Genomic DNA, 18,855 nt, shown 5'->3' on the forward strand with positions numbered 1-18,855 from the left:
AAACAGTAATGCTAAAAGCTGCAGCATAAGCAGAAGCTTATTCTTACAATTGCCTTACTTTTTCTAATTGATTTATCTCAAAATCTGGGTGAGTTATTTTGCATTAAATAGTGTGTTCCAATAACCTGGAAATTACCTATGCCTCTGTGAACTATGTGCTTGGGATGGGATCAGTGTGTAAGTTTTAACAACTATTATTGTTTCTAGTGTTCTTCCCTGTGTAAGTAAGATGATCGAGAAAGGAATAGAAACATCAGTTCCCACTTTCTTAGCTCAAAAGGTTAGTTATTCTATAGATACAGATCAACTAGGCCCCCTTCAGTCTTTTACAGTCCCCAACTAAGCAGTCAGAGCAGGGCGAGTACATCAGACTCTCTAATCAACAGTCTGTACCAAGGGGGGCAAAGGCATTGCTCATCTAATAAGTTGCAGTTGAAGTATTAGAAGCTGATCGGTTAGGGGACCATGATAATGTCAGAAGGTTAATAAAGTATTTAGGGGTGGACTGTTGAAGAGAGCCATTGGATCAAATACTTAATTAACCCCTTAACGACCGCGGGCAGTAATATTACGTCCTAGCGGTCATAACGTTACTGCCCACGGTCTGCTGCCGGCAGCGTGCTGCGATCGGCACACACACATCTCAGCTGATGTTCACAGCTGAGATGTGTGCCTGCTAGGCACGAGCAGAATCATTATCTGCTTGTACCGTTTCACCCGTTAACTGGCGCTGTCAACATGTGACAGCGCCATTATAACGGCATCGGCGGTAAAGTTTTACTTACCGCCCGATACCAGAAGTCATGTGACGTGATCACGTGACTTCCGGTGGTTGTCATGGTAGCACAGGGTCATGTGATGACTCCTGTACTAGACATGAATGGCTTTCACTTTCACTCGACCCGCAGCTGAGTAAAGTTGAAAGTGAGAGTATCTGTTGTCTACAGCTGTGTAGCTGTGATCAGCAGATAGGGCAGAGTGATCGGATTGCTGATCGCTATAGCCCCCTATGGAGACTAGTAAAATAAAAAAAGGAAAAAAAAAGTTTAAAAAAATTAAAAAAAACAAAACAAACCTAAACGTTCAAATCACTCTCCTTTCGCCCCACTAAAAATTAAAGGGTTAAAAAAATAAAAAATATACACACATTTGGTATCGCCGCATTCAGAAACGCCCGTTCTATCAAAATATAAAATCAATTAACCTGATCAGTAAACGTCGTAGCGGCAAAAAAATTCCGAACGCCAAAATGACTTTTTTTGTCGCCACAACTTTTGCGCAAAATGCAATAACCGGCGATCAAAACGTAGCATCTGCGCAAAAATGGTACAAGTAAAAACATCAGCTCGAAACGCAAAAAATAAGCCATCACTGAGCCATAGATCCCGAAAAATGAGAACGCTACGGGTCACGGAATATAGTGTGAAACGTGTGCCACTTTTTTCGGACAAATTTCCAATTTTTTTTTAACCCCTTATATAAAAGTAAACCTATACATGTTTGGTGTCTACGAACTTGCACTGACCGGAGGCATCACACCCATACATCATTTTTACCATATAGTGAACACAGTGAATAAAATATCTCAAAAACAATAGTGCTATCGCACTTTTTTTTGCAATTTTTCTGCATTTGGAATTTTTTTGCCATTTTCCAGTACACTATATGGTAAAACATATGGTTTTATTTAAAAGTACAGCTCATTCTGAAAAAAATGAGCCCTTAGATGACCATATTGACTGAAAAATAAAAAAGTTACGTCTCTCAGAAGAATGGCGAAAAAAAACGGAAAGCGAAAAATCAGCCGGTCATGAAGGGGTTAACCTCCAGACATAGGGGGTTGTGGGAAATCACAGATGAAACGTATTATTTCTCCTTACATAGACAGTTCATATCACCATATACAAGGAGAGGTCATCAATGTTAAAGTAACGGCCAACCTCTTTAACTGCGGAAACTTCCAACAATAATAGGTTATAGTTCATAGAAAATGTCAATATTCAAAGTTAGTAAATTGTTTGGATACTGAGGGGTCTGTATTAAAAATGCAAAATCTGAGCAAATTTTGACCGAGATATCAGGTTGGCACCTTGTATGTCTCTCATACAACACTGTATATAATGTGGTGGACATGACTATTAGAAGTGGAGGCTCTGAAAAGTGAAGGAAATGATAGCCTCAGTTCTGCCCTCACTTCCCCGGCTATGAGTACACTGAAGGGTTACAACACAACATCCACACAGTGATAGATGGCTTGTCAGGGCTGGGATATGAGGAAAGATAAGCTATTCTGAAAATGTCACGCCAACAACAAACCAATTGTGGAGATATATAACAGTGCTTACAACAAAAACAGATCAAATACAAGAACAATCAGATCTGACATTAATGAAAACACAGACGGCGCTTAACCTTTTGTTGTTGTTTTTTAATGAGTATTTCCAAGGCAGTAATATACTGATCATATAAGGCGGATGTAGCAGAGTTGAGCTGGTTATTGAGCCATCATTGGAATATCCTAATGTTTATAGTGTAGTAGGTATTACTACTGAATTAGTTCTATCCTGAAATCACTGAAAATGGTGACTTTTTCTTTGCGAGCGGCCAAACAGACTAAATACTGGTGACATATGAAACTACACACAGGTCCAGGTGATACGTGAGCCATCTGATCAGTCAATAATAGCTGATTACCTCCTATGACTGCTGGACCACTTCTTATTTCATTAGTCAGGGGCTCCCGGTCATCTGTCTTCCCAAATGCATCTGGAAAAAGAAAAGTCATCCATGAAGAGGTTAACGGCTCTAAGGAATGACTGTGGAATGAGTCCGCTCTTCAATGATCACAATGGTAGACATAGAGGTAATTATTCATCTATGAGCCACATAGATTGCAGATCACAGATTTTGTAATTTGATTGTGACATTAAAGTCAGTGTCAGTTAAAACCTAGCCAGAGAGGTATACAACATGAAATACGTGAGCCCAGTAATCATGTGGCATATATTGGACCATATGGCGGCAGGCAGGGAAACAGAAGTCCAGCGAGGAAGACTGGGAATATGGCACTGGAATAGTGAGTAATAAATGCAGGAGTATATATTATATCACACAATATTTGCTTTACTCATTGAAATGTGTTATGAAGAAAAAAAATCTTATTAGCACCATTGTTGAAGAATTGACTTACCCAGCAGCACAGCCGACCTAAGGTGCTTTCATCCAACTGGATACAGCAGCTGGTTTTTTTTTCATGCTTACTATTAAGTTGTGCCTGTGAACACTCCACCAGGTAAGAATTAACCAAGTATTTACCCGAGGGACAGTGTGTTCCCCACATCTAGATTTCTTTATATATTTTATTGGAAAAAAATAAACACTTTTGTTTTTGTTCCTATTGTTCATGAGCTGAACTCAAAGATCTAAAGCGGGCTTTACACGCTGCGATTTCGCTAGCGAGATCGCAAGTGATCGTACCCACCCCCGTTGGTTGTACGACATGGGCAAATCGCTGCCCGTGCTGCACAACCTCGCTTAACCCCGTCACACGCACTTACCTGCCCTGCGACGTCGCTCTAGCCGGTGAACCGCCTCCTTTCTAAGGGAGCGGTTCGTGCGGCGTCATAGTGACGTCACACGGCAGGCGTCCAATAGAAGCGGAGGGGCGGAGATGAGCGGGACGTCACATCCCGCCCACCTCCTTCCTTCCACATTGCCGGTGGAGGCAGGTAAGGAGATGTTTGTCGCTCCTGCAGTGTCACACACAGCGATGTGTGGTGCCGCAGGAACGAGGAACAACATCGCTAATTAGCAGAAAACGATTTTTTGTTTCAGGATGACCTCTCCGCGGCAAACGATTTTGACCGCTTTTTGCGATCGTTTAAGGTCACTCATAAGTGTCACACACTGCGATATCGTTAATGACGCTGGATGTGCGTCCCAAACACCGTGACCCCAACGATAATTCATTAACAATATCGTAGAGTGTAAAGCCCGCTTAAGGCTATGGGCGCACGTGTGCGTATTGCATGCAGTTACGCTGCGATCTGCACCGCAGCGTAACTGCATGCGTCCTGCGTCCCCTGCACAGTCTATGGAGATTGTGCAGGAGCCATGCGCACGTGGCATATTAGAACGCAGCGATTCGGCTGCTGCCTGAATCGCTGCATTCTAAGAAGTGACATGTCACTTCTTCCATGCGGTTTGCATGCTGTCTATAGCGAGAGGCAGCATGCAGAGCGCACGTTCTCTGCCGGCACCATGCACTTCAGAACGGAGCTTTTCAGCTGCGCTCTGAAGCGCACCTTTTAGGTGCGGTGCAGAGCGCACATGTGCGCACATAGCCTAAGACTTTTTCTTTCTACACAAAAGGCCTTTTTCTCTCAAATATTGTTCACAAATTTGTCTAAATCTGTGTTAGTGAGCTCTTCTCCTTTGCAGAGAAAATCCTCCTCACAGGTGTGTTGTATCATGATGATGATTACACAGTTGTGCCTTAGGCTGGCCACAATAAAAGGCCACTCTAAAAGTTTTACAGTTTCTGGTGTGACCAATATTTGCCAATTTGCAGTCAGCCCCGTACAGGGAAAACTGGGATTAATCCACAAAGAGAACACTGCTCAATGTGCCCGATGCCATTAAATGTGAGCATTTGCCCACTCAAGTCGGTTACGACAAGAAACTGCTATCAGCTATCAGACCAAGATGAGGACACAAACATGTAGATAAGCTTCCCTTAGCAGCAGCTGTCTGGATGGCCAGTTTCAGTCGAACTTGTAGGTAAAGATACCAGATGTTGAAGTCCTGGGCTGGCGTGGTTACACGTGGTCTGCGATTTTGAGGCCAGTTGTATATTCTACCAAATTCTGTGTAACACCTTTGGAGATGGCTTATGGTAAAGAAATGAACATTCAATTCACAGACAACAGCTCTGGTGGAAATTGCTGCAGTCAGCATGCCAATTGCCTAATCCCTCAAAACCTGTGACACCTGTGGCATTGTGCTGCATGATAATACTGCACATTAGGCCTGTTTCACACATCAGTGAAAAATGCAGACGTTTTCACTGACATGTCAAAATCGCCTATGTCCCTCCATGTGCCATGATTCACAGCACACCTGTGTTCTCCATGTGCAATCTGTGATACGTGATCCATGCTCTGTGATTGCACATGGAGATAAACTCACCTGCCCCCGCTCCTGCCTGTCCGTGGTGCTGAAGTCTCTGGCTCTGCTGCATCCAGCCACCGCTGTCTCTCACCTCTGCACCTACTTCCGGGTCGGTTCTGGCTGCATTCATGAATATGCATGCCATAATGAGCAAGCCAGGAAGCTGCAGACAGCAGAGGCTGCACAGAGCATCGCTAGAGCTGAGTGAGTTGAAAATGTTTTTTTTTTTTCAATGCACGTTTTTTTCTGGTGCGTGTTTCACAAATCACACCATAGTGTGGTCCGTGGGACATCAGTGATGCCAGAAAAAAATAGACATGTGTCCTTGTGGCAATCATGGACACGCGTGTACACTGCACGGAGACACGATCAGTGAAAAATCACTGTGTGCGCAGACCCATTCATTATAATGGGTCTGCGTATGTCAGTGATTTTGGTACATATAAAAACTAGCACATATGTGCCAGAATCACTGATGTGTGAAACAGTCCTTATAGAGTGGCCTTTTATGATGGCCAGCCTAAGGCACACCTGTGCAATAATCATGCTGTCTAATCATCATTTTTATATGCCACTAATGCGAGATGAATGGATTATCTCAAGATAAGTGGTCAGATTTAGACATATTTGTGACCAATACTTGTGAGAAAAAGGCCTCCTGTATACATGCGAAAAGTCTTGGATTTTTTAGTTCAGCTCATGAAAAATTGAAGTAAAAATAAGTGTTGCATTTAGATTTTTGTTCAGCATATTTAAAGTATTAGTAACTCAGCAGCAATGAGCGGCCAGCTGCAGCTCTAATTTTATATTGTTGTTTGAATGGTCCTCTTGCTGTTTGAATGGGGGACAAGAGGACAGAAGGAAGCCAGGGCTGATTAGATGTAAAGCTCGTATGACATAACTTCACGTGAGCCTCAGCAGAGCAAGTGCTGACACTGCTGGAATAGTTCCAGAACTGGAGGTGAGTATAAGTGTTTTTATTTTAATAGGGGCAAACATGGCCATTGAGAAAAGGTTGTCCGAGTAGTGGACAACCTCTTTAAGGCCTAAGCCACATGGCAAGAAAAACGGTGCGAGTGGAGTGCGATAAAACATCGCATTCCCCTCGGACCAATATTAGCCTGTGTGTCAGCGCACATGAGCAATTATTTTCTCAGTCCTAATTGGACCGAGAAAACAATCGCAGCATGCTGCAATTGTAATGCGAGACTCTTTCTCGCACACCCATTCAAGTGTATGGGGCGAGAAAAAAATCGCACTGCACTCGCGGTACACTGGTGTACCACGCGTGCAGACCGAGAATCGCAATAGCCGGCTACGGAGGAGAGAGGGAAATAAATCCCTCCTTCCCCTCTGCAGCACCGGCCCGCCCCTCCTCAGTGCCGACCCGCTCCCCGCAGCTGAGGTCCGCTCGCACAGTTGGACCTCAGTCACAGGAACACTCACATGACACTCGGCTCCCGCTGTGCTACCAAGAGAGTTGTTTGGGTCTTGGAACACAAAATCTAGATTATTTTGAAACAATTGCAACTCTGGGTCACAGTTGCAGGTTGCAACGCGACACCAAGGCAAACTATTAGATGCAATGTGACAATGAGACATTGCAATTCCTGTGTCACACGTCACATATCGCTGCCTTAAGGGTGCTTTACATGCTGCGACATCGCTAGCGATAGCTAGCGATGTCGTGCGCAATAGCACCTGCCCCCGTCGTTCGTGCGACAATTGGTGATCGCTGCCGTAGCGAATATTATCGCTACAGCAGCGTCACACGCACATACCGAACAATCCCTCCTTCAAGGGGGAGGTGCGTTCACCATCATAGCGACGCACTGCAGCGTCACTAAGCGGCCGGCCAATAGCAGAGGAGGGGCGGAGATAAGTGGCCAGAACATGCCGCCCACCTCCTTCCTTCCTCATTGCCGGTGGACGCAGGTAAGGAGATGTTCGTCGTTCCTGTGGTGTCACACATAGCGATGTGTGATGCCGCAGGAACGACAAACAACATCGTACCTGCAGCAGCAACGATATTATGAAAAGGAGCGACATGTCAACGATCAATGATTTTTTACGCTTTTGCGATCGTTGATCATCGCTCCTTGGTGTCACATGCTGTGATGTCGCTACCGGCGCCGGATGTGCGTCACTAACGACGTGACCCCAACGATATATCGTTAGCTATGTCGCAGCGTGTAAAGCACCCTTTAGACTAAGCTTCACATGTTCCAGGTCTGTGTCAGCCATATTCATATGATTTACCATACTAGAATAGATCGCCATATTAAAACTCAAGCCAGCCACGTTGGCAAATTTCATACATGACTGGTTCTGTATATAGCCCTATGTGCTTGACTGCATAATGGAGGAGTGCAGGAGATGTCTACTATTAGCATGCATTAGTCTGGTCCATAAATCGAAACAAAGGAGTGAATTTTATGATTTTTTTCCATGCGGACCATTGGTCCATCTGGGACATTGGCCATGTGCATTGTCACATTGGCTATGATGGCAGTGTGCTCTCTGAGTGCAATGTGTGGTACATATGGACAGCACGCTTTCATATAATATGCTCGCCTTAATGAGCCCCAACAAATGGAAAAATTTAAATGCATTCAACTGCCTATTGAAAATCATGCTAAGAGAATGAAAAAGAACGACATATACACCAACATTTAGTGATGCTCAAAAATATGAGTCAAATTCTTGAATCTAGTTCTCAAACGAGAGCTAATTGGAGATAAATGCTAGGAGAGGAAGAGAAAAAGCTGATTAATTCAGAACATGCATATAGTCTCTTCAAAGAGAATTAGACAAACACTCTGCTGCCATTTATCGAAGATAACTATCATATCGACCCACTAAAAGGCCTGGCTATGTGATTTAATATAAGAAGCCAAACCAGAAATTTAATTTGCAGAAATGTGTTTCTGCATGTCTACCCTTCATCAGTGCAAAGCAAGAGATCTTGTTTGGCTGGGTCCTGCTTTGCACTGATGAGAGGCATCACCCCAATACATGTGTCTGTAATTGGAGTGACTGGTTTTGCTTCTTTTATTAAGTAATGTAACAAAGCTTGTTGAAGAGTTTACAATAGGTGGTACTTGAGTTCTAGTCCTCTTCCACTCTAAAGATACAATTTATATTGTCCCTGACAGAAGTTCTGTCGCTTATCCATGTTATGTAAATACATGCTTATAACCTGACTTTAAATTCATCCATTGGTTTCATAAATTACTCTTTTGAAAGCTGAAACCCTCCCAAATTTGGTTTAGGTTATGAAAATAAAGTTGCTGCAAAGCTGAAATATTGATCATTTAATGAACACAGAAAAATCAGATTTTGGCAAGACAAAAGTTTTGTCACCTTGTCATATAATACACCCAATCCTAGTTTACATCCTGACCTGTGCTCACTAAATGATAGGTTAATTAGTGGGTGTGTATAAAAAGAAACCCAGCACCCCAGACCTTCAGTTGAACTGCAACTTGACCTCTGACAACATGCCAAAAATCAACCCTGTGACCAAAACCTTGATTATCAAGAGGCTGAAGACCAGATCCACTGCAGAGGTGGCTGGCACTTTTAATGTGTATCAGCATCAAGTACAAAGAATTAAAAAAAGATTTGAAGAGACTGGAGATGTTTTTGACAAGCCCAGGTCCGGCAGACCCTGCAAGACAACTGCTCAGGAGGAACGTTTGTTGGTTAGAAAATCCAAAGACAGCCCCTTTTCCACTGCAGCAGAGCTCCAACAGGCCTGGTCACCTCAAGTCCCTGTGTCAACTAGAACAGTTTGTAGGATTCTCTCTCGAAATGGTCTCCATGGTGGAATCAGTGCCCAGAAGCCAGCACTAAACAAAAGGCAATTAAAAAACCGTGTGGCATTTGCCAAGTCCCACAGCCTGCTAAACAGATGGACGCTGGAAAAGTGGCAGAAGGTGGAATTCTCTGATGAATCTTCAGTTGAATTACACCACAGCCACCGCAAATACTGCAGGAGACCTACTGGATCCAAAAAACAGTTACGTTTGGTGGTGTCATGGTCTGGGGTTACATTCAGTATGGGGGTGTGCACAACATTTGCACGGTTGAAGGCAATATCAATAGCCTAACATATCAAGAAGTATTAGCTACCTCTTACATTCCCAATCATAAAAGGCGTCAAATTCTGCAGCAGGATGATGCTCCATCTCATACATCCATCTCTAAAACAAAGTTCCTCCTGGCAAAGAAGATGAAGGTGCTCAAGGACTGACCAGCCCAGTCACCAGACATGAACATCATTGAGCATGTTTGGGGTAGGATGAAAGAGGAAGCTTGGAAGACAAAACCAAAGAATCTAGATGAACTCTAGGAGACATGTAAGACTGTATTATTTGCTATTCCTGATGACTTCATCAATATATTGTATGAATCATTGTTAAACCGCATGGATGCAGTCCTTCAAGCTCATGGAAGTCACACAAATTATTAAATATGGCTCTAATAGCACCATAACTTCATTCACCAATGTTATGCAACATATCTTTGTATTAGAAGTTAATTATTTGTTTGAATTTCCCATTACTTTCTGTGGGTGACAAAACTTTTGTCTTGCCAATATCTGACCTTTCTGTGTTCATTAAATGATCAATATTTCAGCTTTGCAGCAACTATATTTTCATAACCTAAACCAAATTTGGAAGGGTTTCAACTTTCAAAAAAGTAATATATGAAACCAATGGATGAATTTAAACTCTGGTTATAAGCTTTTAGTTACATAACATGGATAAGCGACAGAACTTCTGTCAGGGACTGTATACAGTATTCAGGTTCATGAATTAGCATTGCATGTCCTTTAAATCTGTTTACCCCTTAAATTCACAAAATGGACGTAGAACAAACAATTTCTTCAAAAAGCATTCACTGAGATAATATGAAAAAGCGCATAACTTTGGTTATTCTGTACTCTGCAACTACAAAAAGGACCCGAGCACATACCTGTGGATGAATACGTGGTGGTGATTGTACTGAGGTCACTCTCGGTGATGGACCCACAGTTACATTCAGTTAGAGAACCAAAGACTTTGACTGGGGCGAGATTTGGGTGTCGAAGTGCTGCTTTAAGAGGAGTGACTTGGTTGTATTGGACAGAAGAAAGACATCCGACAAAGCCAATTGAATTTATACTGGAGATTTGTGGATCTAGCCCTGATGAATCTGCAGATACAATAACATAATGTAGATAGATATAATATTAATGCTGGCTGCAAAGCAAAACGACACCGGCGCCTTCTGTATTCACTCATATTGAAACGTTATCTCTGAGCATGAAGAATTGGCTCCTCTCATCCACATTCTTTTGGCTGATTAGCTGCATTTCCACAGCTCTCTATTGAAATCCTAATTTAATCAAAGTTATTATAACACGCTGGATTTAGAACAAAGAATGAAGAATTATGGAGCAAGAGATCCCCGAGGGTAGAAAACAACAGAATCTAATCTGTATATGAATTTTATAGCATTATCACAGTTTGCAACAAAAGCTCTGCTGGTATATACTGTATACACTAGCTATCTAGCCAGAAAAGAATGAATAGATACATAGAATAATATAATGTACTTCATGTCAATATATAATGCACTCATATAATACAGCTGCGGAGTAACATCCTGCAGGGGGTGATGTGCGTGTTTGTGAAGTCAGGGGGATGTGGTCGGCTCCGGGCAGCATGTCTCCCTTTCCCTCTTCACAAACCCAAGAATTATTTGTGTTTCTTGTTTCACGGAAAGAGGGCTTTATTAGTAATGTGCATTTTCTGAGATTGTCACAATTCATTACTCATTCACAGCAGTAGCCATGAATCATAGCGTAGCAACATGGAATAAACCTGTAACACTTCCACTGCTGGCTGATCTCACCAGGATGCAGGATAATACAATGATATGGAATATACATATAGCCCTAAGGCTATGTGCCCACGCTGCGGAAAATGCGCGGATTTTGCCGTGGATTTCTCGCGGAAAAGCAGCGGATTTCCCGAAAATCTGCAGCAGCGGCACTTCCCAGTCATTTCTATGGCTTTTTGGAAATGCTGTGCCCATGCTGCGGATTTTTCCGCGGCGGATTTGGTGCGGATTTTGATCCGGAAAAATCTGCAACATGTCAATTATTGTTGCGGATTTTGATCCGGATTTTGGCTTCAGAATTGGGAAAAAAAAAAAATCCGCACCAAAATCCACGGCAATTCCGCGGTAGATCCGCGGTAAATCCGCGGCAAATCCGCACCTTTGAAAAGGTGCGGATTTTGCGGGAAAGCCGCGGATTTTCATGCAGAAAAATCAGCAGCAACATTCTACCGTGGACACATAGCCTTACACTACTGTGAGGCTGTTAGTTCTGGTCTGGAGACCTGAGCTTGGTCCGAGCATTGCTATCCATTGATGGATAGTGAAGAACACGTGTCAATCCAGCCTTAGTACTGTTTCACAGCAGTAAAAATTGATCTGCGTTCAAATGGTTTGTAGGGATGGTTGTTGAGTATTTAGGATCATTAAAAGCTAAAATATGCTATCTCCTATCCACAGGACAGGTGAGAACCTGTCAATTGGGGTCCAGCCTCTGGGAGCTGCACTGATCAACAGAAGGGTTAATTTTTATCCTTCTTAGGATCGGCATCTGAGCTCTTGTGCCATGTTGTAACGGGGATAAAGTTCAAATGTCACAAAAGAAAAGTGATAACTAAGTGGCTTGTAAAACAAAATGTTTCAATTTTTGGTCTATGGCCAGGAAACTCCCCAGATCTCAATCTCACTGAGATCCCATGGTCAGTCCTAAAAAAATGGGACAAACAAAAACACAGAAATGGTGATAAACTCTAAGCACTGATTAGACAAGATTAGGTTGTCATTAGTGATGGGCGAACCCGAACTGTAAAGTTCGGGATTCATACTGGACACCTAGTGTACATGCACGGAACCTGAACATGGACTTCTCAGGGAGGTCCATGTTACTGTTCGGGTTTGGCCACCCAAATTTTAAAAAAAGGCAAAATAGGGATTAAAGCAGGACAATTATACTTACCGGGCTTTTATGCGGCTGTCACACTGTGTTACACACCGAGGTGCAGCGGCACCTCGACCGTCTCCTATTAGGACCTCTGCCTTTCCGAGGCTGATGCCAGAGTCCCCAACTCCTGCCCGAATGCGTTTTACGTGGCTGGCTTCTGCCCATAGTGTAGGTAGGATATTTTGGTATTCTGAGACTAAGTGTGGTAAAAGCGCTACTGCGGATGCGCAGGAGTCTAGTGCTGTGTTTACCTTTATCTGCGCATGTGTACCACTGATCAGTAGCAGACGACGTCACCACTGACACGCTGGCATGTGATTGGTAGTGGGTGACATCCCTGCTGACATGCTGCTATGCTATTGGTTGTGGGTGACGTCACTGCTGACACGCTGCCATCTGATTGGTTGCTACGGACATCACCGCTGATGTCACTGCCACATGGCTGCCGCTCATTGGCCAAGGTTTTGGCTGGCATACGGCTCCTCTTTGTTTGGAGTGGAGTGGAGGTTTTAAAAATCCCTAGAGACCGCATGTGGGTGCGCTGTCGTCATTGTGTGTGGAGCTATACACTCCTCACAGCACAATCCTCAGTCGTCTCTTAGACTCAGGGTTAAGGCGCCGAGGTCGAACAGGACTGATACAGGCTCAGTGCTCAGGGTCAGGGTCAGGTGCCGAGGTCCAACAGGACCGAAACATGGTCAGTCTTCGTTATGAGGGTAGGCGCCGAGGTTTGACTAAGCCTGTCGTAGAGGTACCAGAAGGTAGATGTTAGTACCTAGAGGCTAGTCAACAAGGTAGTTAGTGGTCATCTCTGTGGTCACTCACTGAGCTTTTCCTGTGCTTATCCTGACTTCTCTGCTTAGTGGAGTATGGTTGTGCTCTATTACTATTACGTACTACATACTGTCTATGTTATGTTGCGGGCGGGGGCCGCTGCCGCTTCTTTCTCTCGGGGGCCTGCTCGGATCCGGGTTCGCTGCTACGGCTCGAGTGGTGACCGGACCCGGGCTCTCATGGCCGCCCGTCCTCACAACCGTCGGAAAGGGGATATTTACAGGGGAGTTGTTGTGTCTGTGACGCTACCCGTGGGTTGCGGTGAGGGATGGTTGCACCACCGCTGCCTGGTGATGGGGCGCCCGGGGCTGATGGAGCGGGACAGCAAGGTGGGATCCCCTCCATGGGTAGGGGAGGTGTAGTCCCAGGGCCCGAGGATTTAAAACGGGAATGATGGCTGCAGGAGGTGGCACGTCGGGCTGGAACGGGGGACAATGGTGTACTCACAGTTCAGTAATTTCACACAAGTCCAGTAGTAAACCAAGTTGCCAGTGGCCGGCTGCCTTAGGAGTAGAGTTGAGCGCGGTTCGTGGTTCGTGGTTCTCCAGTTCGCGGCTCGAGTGATTTTGGGGCATGTTCTAGATCGAACTAGAACTCGAGCTTTTTGCAAAAGCTCGGTAGTTCTAGAAACGTTCGAGAACGGTTCTAGCAGCCAAAAAACAGCTAAATCATAGCTTGGTTTCTGCTGTAATAGTGTAAGTCACTCTGTGAATCAAACTATTATCACATTTCAGTGTATAGTGTGCGTGAACAGCGCCTTCAGATCACTGCTGTTTCTATAATGGCGATCGCCATTTTTTTTTTTTTTTTTTCTTGTCTTCCTTCCCTAAGCGCGCGCGTCTTGTGGGGCGGGCCAGCATGTCAGCCAATCCCAGACACACACACAGCTAAGTGGACTTTGAGCCAGAGAAGCAACGGCATGTGTGATAGGATCTGCATGTCACATGTCCCTGCATTATAAAACCGGACATTTTCTTCACGGACGCCATTATCTGCCTTCTGCGTCTTTGGTGTCAGACATCACTGTCGCAGCTCCGTCTTCCTGAGTCCTATAGCCGATACAGCTGTATGCGCTGCATACACAGCGTTAGACAGCTTAGGGAGAGCACTTTATAGCAGTCCTTTTAAGGGCTCCAACCGGCAGGGTCAGAGAGCCATAGGTGACAGGTCCTGCAAACAGCAACAGCGTCTGTGTAGCCCAGGTCAGGGATTTCCTACCTGCATTTCACCATTAGGAGGGAATAGAAAGGCAGTCTTCCATTCCTCTACCCAGAGCACCACAATCCTGCCACTGTACCCTCTTGTCCTCTGCACACTCCAACTGATAACTAAGCCATTATACTAGCAAACACTCAGTGTACCTAGTGGCATCCTATACGTGGCTATTGGACTTTGCTATAGTCCCACTAGTGCAAAGACATTTGCAGAGCGCGTCTGCCTGCATTGCACACTACAACTCATTCTAACCAAGCCATTATACTAGCAAACACTCAGTGTACCTAGTGGCATCCTATACGTGGCTATTGGACTTTGCTATAGTCCCACTAGTGCAAAGACATTTGCAGAGCGCGTCTGCCTGCGTTGCACACTACAACTCATTCTAACCAAGCCATTATACTAGCAAACACTCAGTGTACCTAGTGGCATCCTATACGTGGCTATTGGACTTTGCTATAGTCCCACTAGTGCAAAGACATTTGCAGAGCGCGTCTGCCTGCGTTGCACACTACAACTCATTCTAACCAAGCCATTATACTAGCAAACACTCAGTGTACCTAGTGGCATCCTATACGTGGCTATTGGACTTTGCTATAGTCCCACTAGTGCAAAGACATTTGCAGAGCGCGTCTGCCTGCGTTGCACACTACAACTCATTCTAACCAAGCCATTATACTAGCAAACACTCAGTGTACCTAGTGGCATCCTATACGTGGCTATTGGACTTTGCTATAGTCCCACTAGTGCAAAGACATTTGCAGAGCGCGTCTGCCTGCGTTGCACACTACAACTCATTCTAACCAAGCCATTATACTAGCAAACACTCAGTGTACCTAGTGGCATCCTATACGTGGCTATTGGACTTTGCTATAGTCCCACTAGTGCAAAGACATTTGCAGAGCGCGTCTGCCTGCGTTGCACACTACAACTCATTCTAACCAAGCCATTATACTAGCAAACACTCAGTGTACCTAGTGGCATCCTATACGTGGCTATTGGACTTTGCTATAGTCCCACTAGTGCAAAGACATTTGCAGAGCGCGTCTGCCTGCGTTGCACACTACAACTCATTCTAACCAAGCCATTATACTAGCAAACACTCAGTGTACCTAGTGGCATCCTATACGTGGCTATTGGACTTTGCTATAGTCCCACTAGTGCAAAGACATTTGCAGAGCGCGTCTGCCTGCGTTGCACACTACAACTCATTCTAACCAAGCCATTATACTAGCAAACACTCAGTGTACCTAGTGGCATCCTATACGTGGCTATTGGACTTTGCTATAGTCCCACTAGTGCAAAGACATTTGCAGAGCGCGTCTGCCTGCGTTGCACACTACAACTCATTCTAACCAAGCCATTATACTAGCAAACACTCAGTGTACCTAGTGGCATCCTATACGTGGCTATTGGACTTTGCTATAGTCCCACTAGTGCAAAGACATTTGCAGAGCGCGTCTGCCTGCGTTGCACACTACAACTCATTCTAACCAAGCCATTATACTAGCAAACACTCAGTGTACCTAGTGGCATCCTATACGTGGCTATTGGACTTTGCTATAGTCCCACTAGTGCAAAGACATTTGCAGAGCGCGTCTGCCTGCGTTGCACACTACAACTCATTCTAACCAAGCCATTATACTAGCAAACACTCAGTGTACCTAGTGGCATCCTATACGTGGCTATTGGACTTTGCTATAGTCCCACTAGTGCAAAGACATTTGCAGAGCGCGTCTGCCTGCGTTGCACACTACAACTCATTCTAACCAAGCCATTATACTAGCAAACACTCAGTGTACCTAGTGGCATCCTATACGTGGCTATTGGACTTTGCTATAGTCCCACTAGTGCAAAGACATTTGCAGAGCGCGTCTGCCTGCGTTGCACACTACAACTCATTCTAACCAAGCCATTATACTAGCAAACACTCAGTGTACCTAGTGGCATCCTATACGTGGCTATTGGACTTTGCTATAGTCCCACTAGTGCAAAGACATTTGCAGAGCGCGTCTGCCTGCGTTGCACACTACAACTCATTCTAACCAAGCCATTATACTAGCAAACACTCAGTGTACCTAGTGGCATCCTATACGTGGCTATTGGACTTTGCTATAGTCCCACTAGTGCAAAGACATTTGCAGAGCGCGTCTGCCTGCGTTGCACACTACAACTCATTCTAACCAAGCCATTATACTAGCAAACACTCAGTGTACCTAGTGGCATCCTATACGTGGCTATTGGACTTTGCTATAGTCCCACTAGTGCAAAGACATTTGCAGAGCGCGTCTGCCTGCGTTGCACACTACAACTCATTCTAACCAAGCCATTATACTAGCAAACACTCAGTGTACCTAGTGGCATCCTATACGTGGCTATTGGACTTTGCTATAGTCCCACTAGTGCAAAGACATTTGCAGAGCGCGTCTGCCTGCGTTGCACACTACAACTCATTCTAACCAAGCCATTATACTAGCAAACACTCAGTGTACCTAGTGGCATCCTATACGTGGCTATTGGACTTTGCTATAGTCCCACTAGTGCAAAGACATTTGCAGAGCGCGTCTGCCTGCGTTGCACACTACAACTCATTCTAACCAAGCCATTATACTAGCAAACACTCAGTGTACCTAGTGGCATCCTATACGTGGCTATTGGACTTTGCTATAGTCCCACTAGTGCAAAGACATTTGCAGAGCGCGTCTGCCTGCGTTGCACACTACAACTCATTCTAACCAAGCCATTATACTAGCAAACACTCAGTGTACCTAGTGGCATCCTATACGTGGCTATTGGACTTTGCTATAGTCCCACTAGTGCAAAGACATTTGCAGAGCGCGTCTGCCTGCGTTGCACACTACAACTCATTCTAACCAAGCCATTATACTAGCAAACACTCAGTGTACCTAGTGGCATCCTATACGTGGCTATTGGACTTTGCTATAGTCCCACTAGTGCAAAGACATTTGCAGAGCGCGTCTGCCTGCGTTGCACACTACAACTCATTCTAACCAAGCCATTATACTAGCAAACACTCAGTGTACCTAGTGGCATCCTATACGTGGCTATTGGACTTTGCTATAGTCCCACTAGTGCAAAGACATTTGCAGAGCGCGTCTGCCTGCGTTGCACACTACAACTCATTCTAACCAAGCCATTATACTAGCAAACACTCAGTGTACCTAGTGGCATCCTATACGTGGCTATTGGACTTTGCTATAGTCCCACTAGTGCAAAGACATTTGCAGAGCGCGTCTGCCTGCGTTGCACACTACAACTCATTCTAACCAAGCCATTATACTAGCAAACACTCAGTGTACCTAGTGGCATCCTATACGTGGCTATTGGACTTTGCTATAGTCCCACTAGTGCAAAGACATTTGCAGAGCGCGTCTGCCTGCGTTGCACACTACAACTCATTCTAACCAAGCCATTATACTAGCAAACACTCAGTGTACCTAGTGGCATCCTATACGTGGCTATTGGACTTTGCTATAGTCCCACTAGTGCAAAGACATTTGCAGAGCGCGTCTGCCTGCGTTGCACACTACAACTCATTCTAACCAAGCCATTATACTAGCAAACACTCAGTGTACCTAGTGGCATCCTATACGTGGCTATTGGACTTTGCTATAGTCCCACTAGTGCAAAGACATTTGCAGAGCGCGTCTGCCTGCGTTGCACACTACAACTCATTCTAACCAAGCCATTATACTAGCAAACACTCAGTGTACCTAGTGGCATCCTATACGTGGCTATTGGACTTTGCTATAGTCCCACTAGTGCAAAGACATTTGCAGAGCGCGTCTGCCTGCGTTGCACACTACAACTCATTCTAACCAAGCCATTATACTAGCAAACACTCAGTGTACCTAGTGGCATCCTATACGTGGCTATTGGACTTTGCTATAGTCCCACTAGTGCAAAGACATTTGCAGAGCGCGTCTGCCTGCGTTGCACACTACAACTCATTCTAACCAAGCCATTATACTAGCAAACACTCAGTGTACCTAGTGGCATCCTATACGTGGCTATTGGACTTTGCTATAGTCCCACTAGTGCAAAGACATTTGCAGAGCGCGTCTGCCTGCGTTGCACACTACAACTCATTCTAACCAAGCCATTATACTAGCAAACACTCAGTGTACCTAGTGGCATCCTATACGTGGCTATTGGACTTTGCTATAGTCCCACTAGTGCAAAGACATTTGCAGAGCGCGTCTGCCTGCGTTGCACACTACAACTCATTCTAACCAAGCCATTATACTAGCAAACACTCAGTGTACCTAGTGGCATCCTATACGTGGCTATTGGACTTTGCTATAGTCCCACTAGTGCAAAGACATTTGCAGAGCGCGTCTGCCTGCGTTGCACACTACAACTCATTCTAACCAAGCCATTATACTAGCAAACACTCAGTGTACCTAGTGGCATCCTATACGTGGCTATTGGACTTTGCTATAGTCCCACTAGTGCAAAGACATTTGCAGAGCGCGTCTGCCTGCGTTGCACACTACAACTCATTCTAACCAAGCCATTATACTAGCAAACACTCAGTGTACCTAGTGGCATCCTATACGTGGCTATTG

General features: G+C 44.8%; 1 protein-coding gene across 1 annotated transcript in view; it reads right to left on the reverse strand.

Moving 5' to 3' along the window:
• Positions 1–18,855, reverse strand: part of LOC142289690 (contactin-associated protein-like 5) — a 766,069-nt gene that overhangs the window by 22,956 nt on the left and 724,258 nt on the right. Inside the window, exons 21-22 of the mRNA XM_075333618.1 lie at positions 10,150–10,368; positions 2,695–2,766 (exon numbers count right to left, since the gene is read on the reverse strand). Of these exons, the coding sequence (XP_075189733.1) occupies positions 2,695–2,766; positions 10,150–10,368 (291 nt within the window). The remainder of the gene's footprint in view (positions 1–2,694; positions 2,767–10,149; positions 10,369–18,855) is intronic.

The sequence above is a fragment of the Anomaloglossus baeobatrachus genome, chromosome 2 (genome assembly GCF_048569485.1).
Source record: "Anomaloglossus baeobatrachus isolate aAnoBae1 chromosome 2, aAnoBae1.hap1, whole genome shotgun sequence".
NCBI lineage: Eukaryota > Metazoa > Chordata > Amphibia > Anura > Aromobatidae > Anomaloglossus > Anomaloglossus baeobatrachus.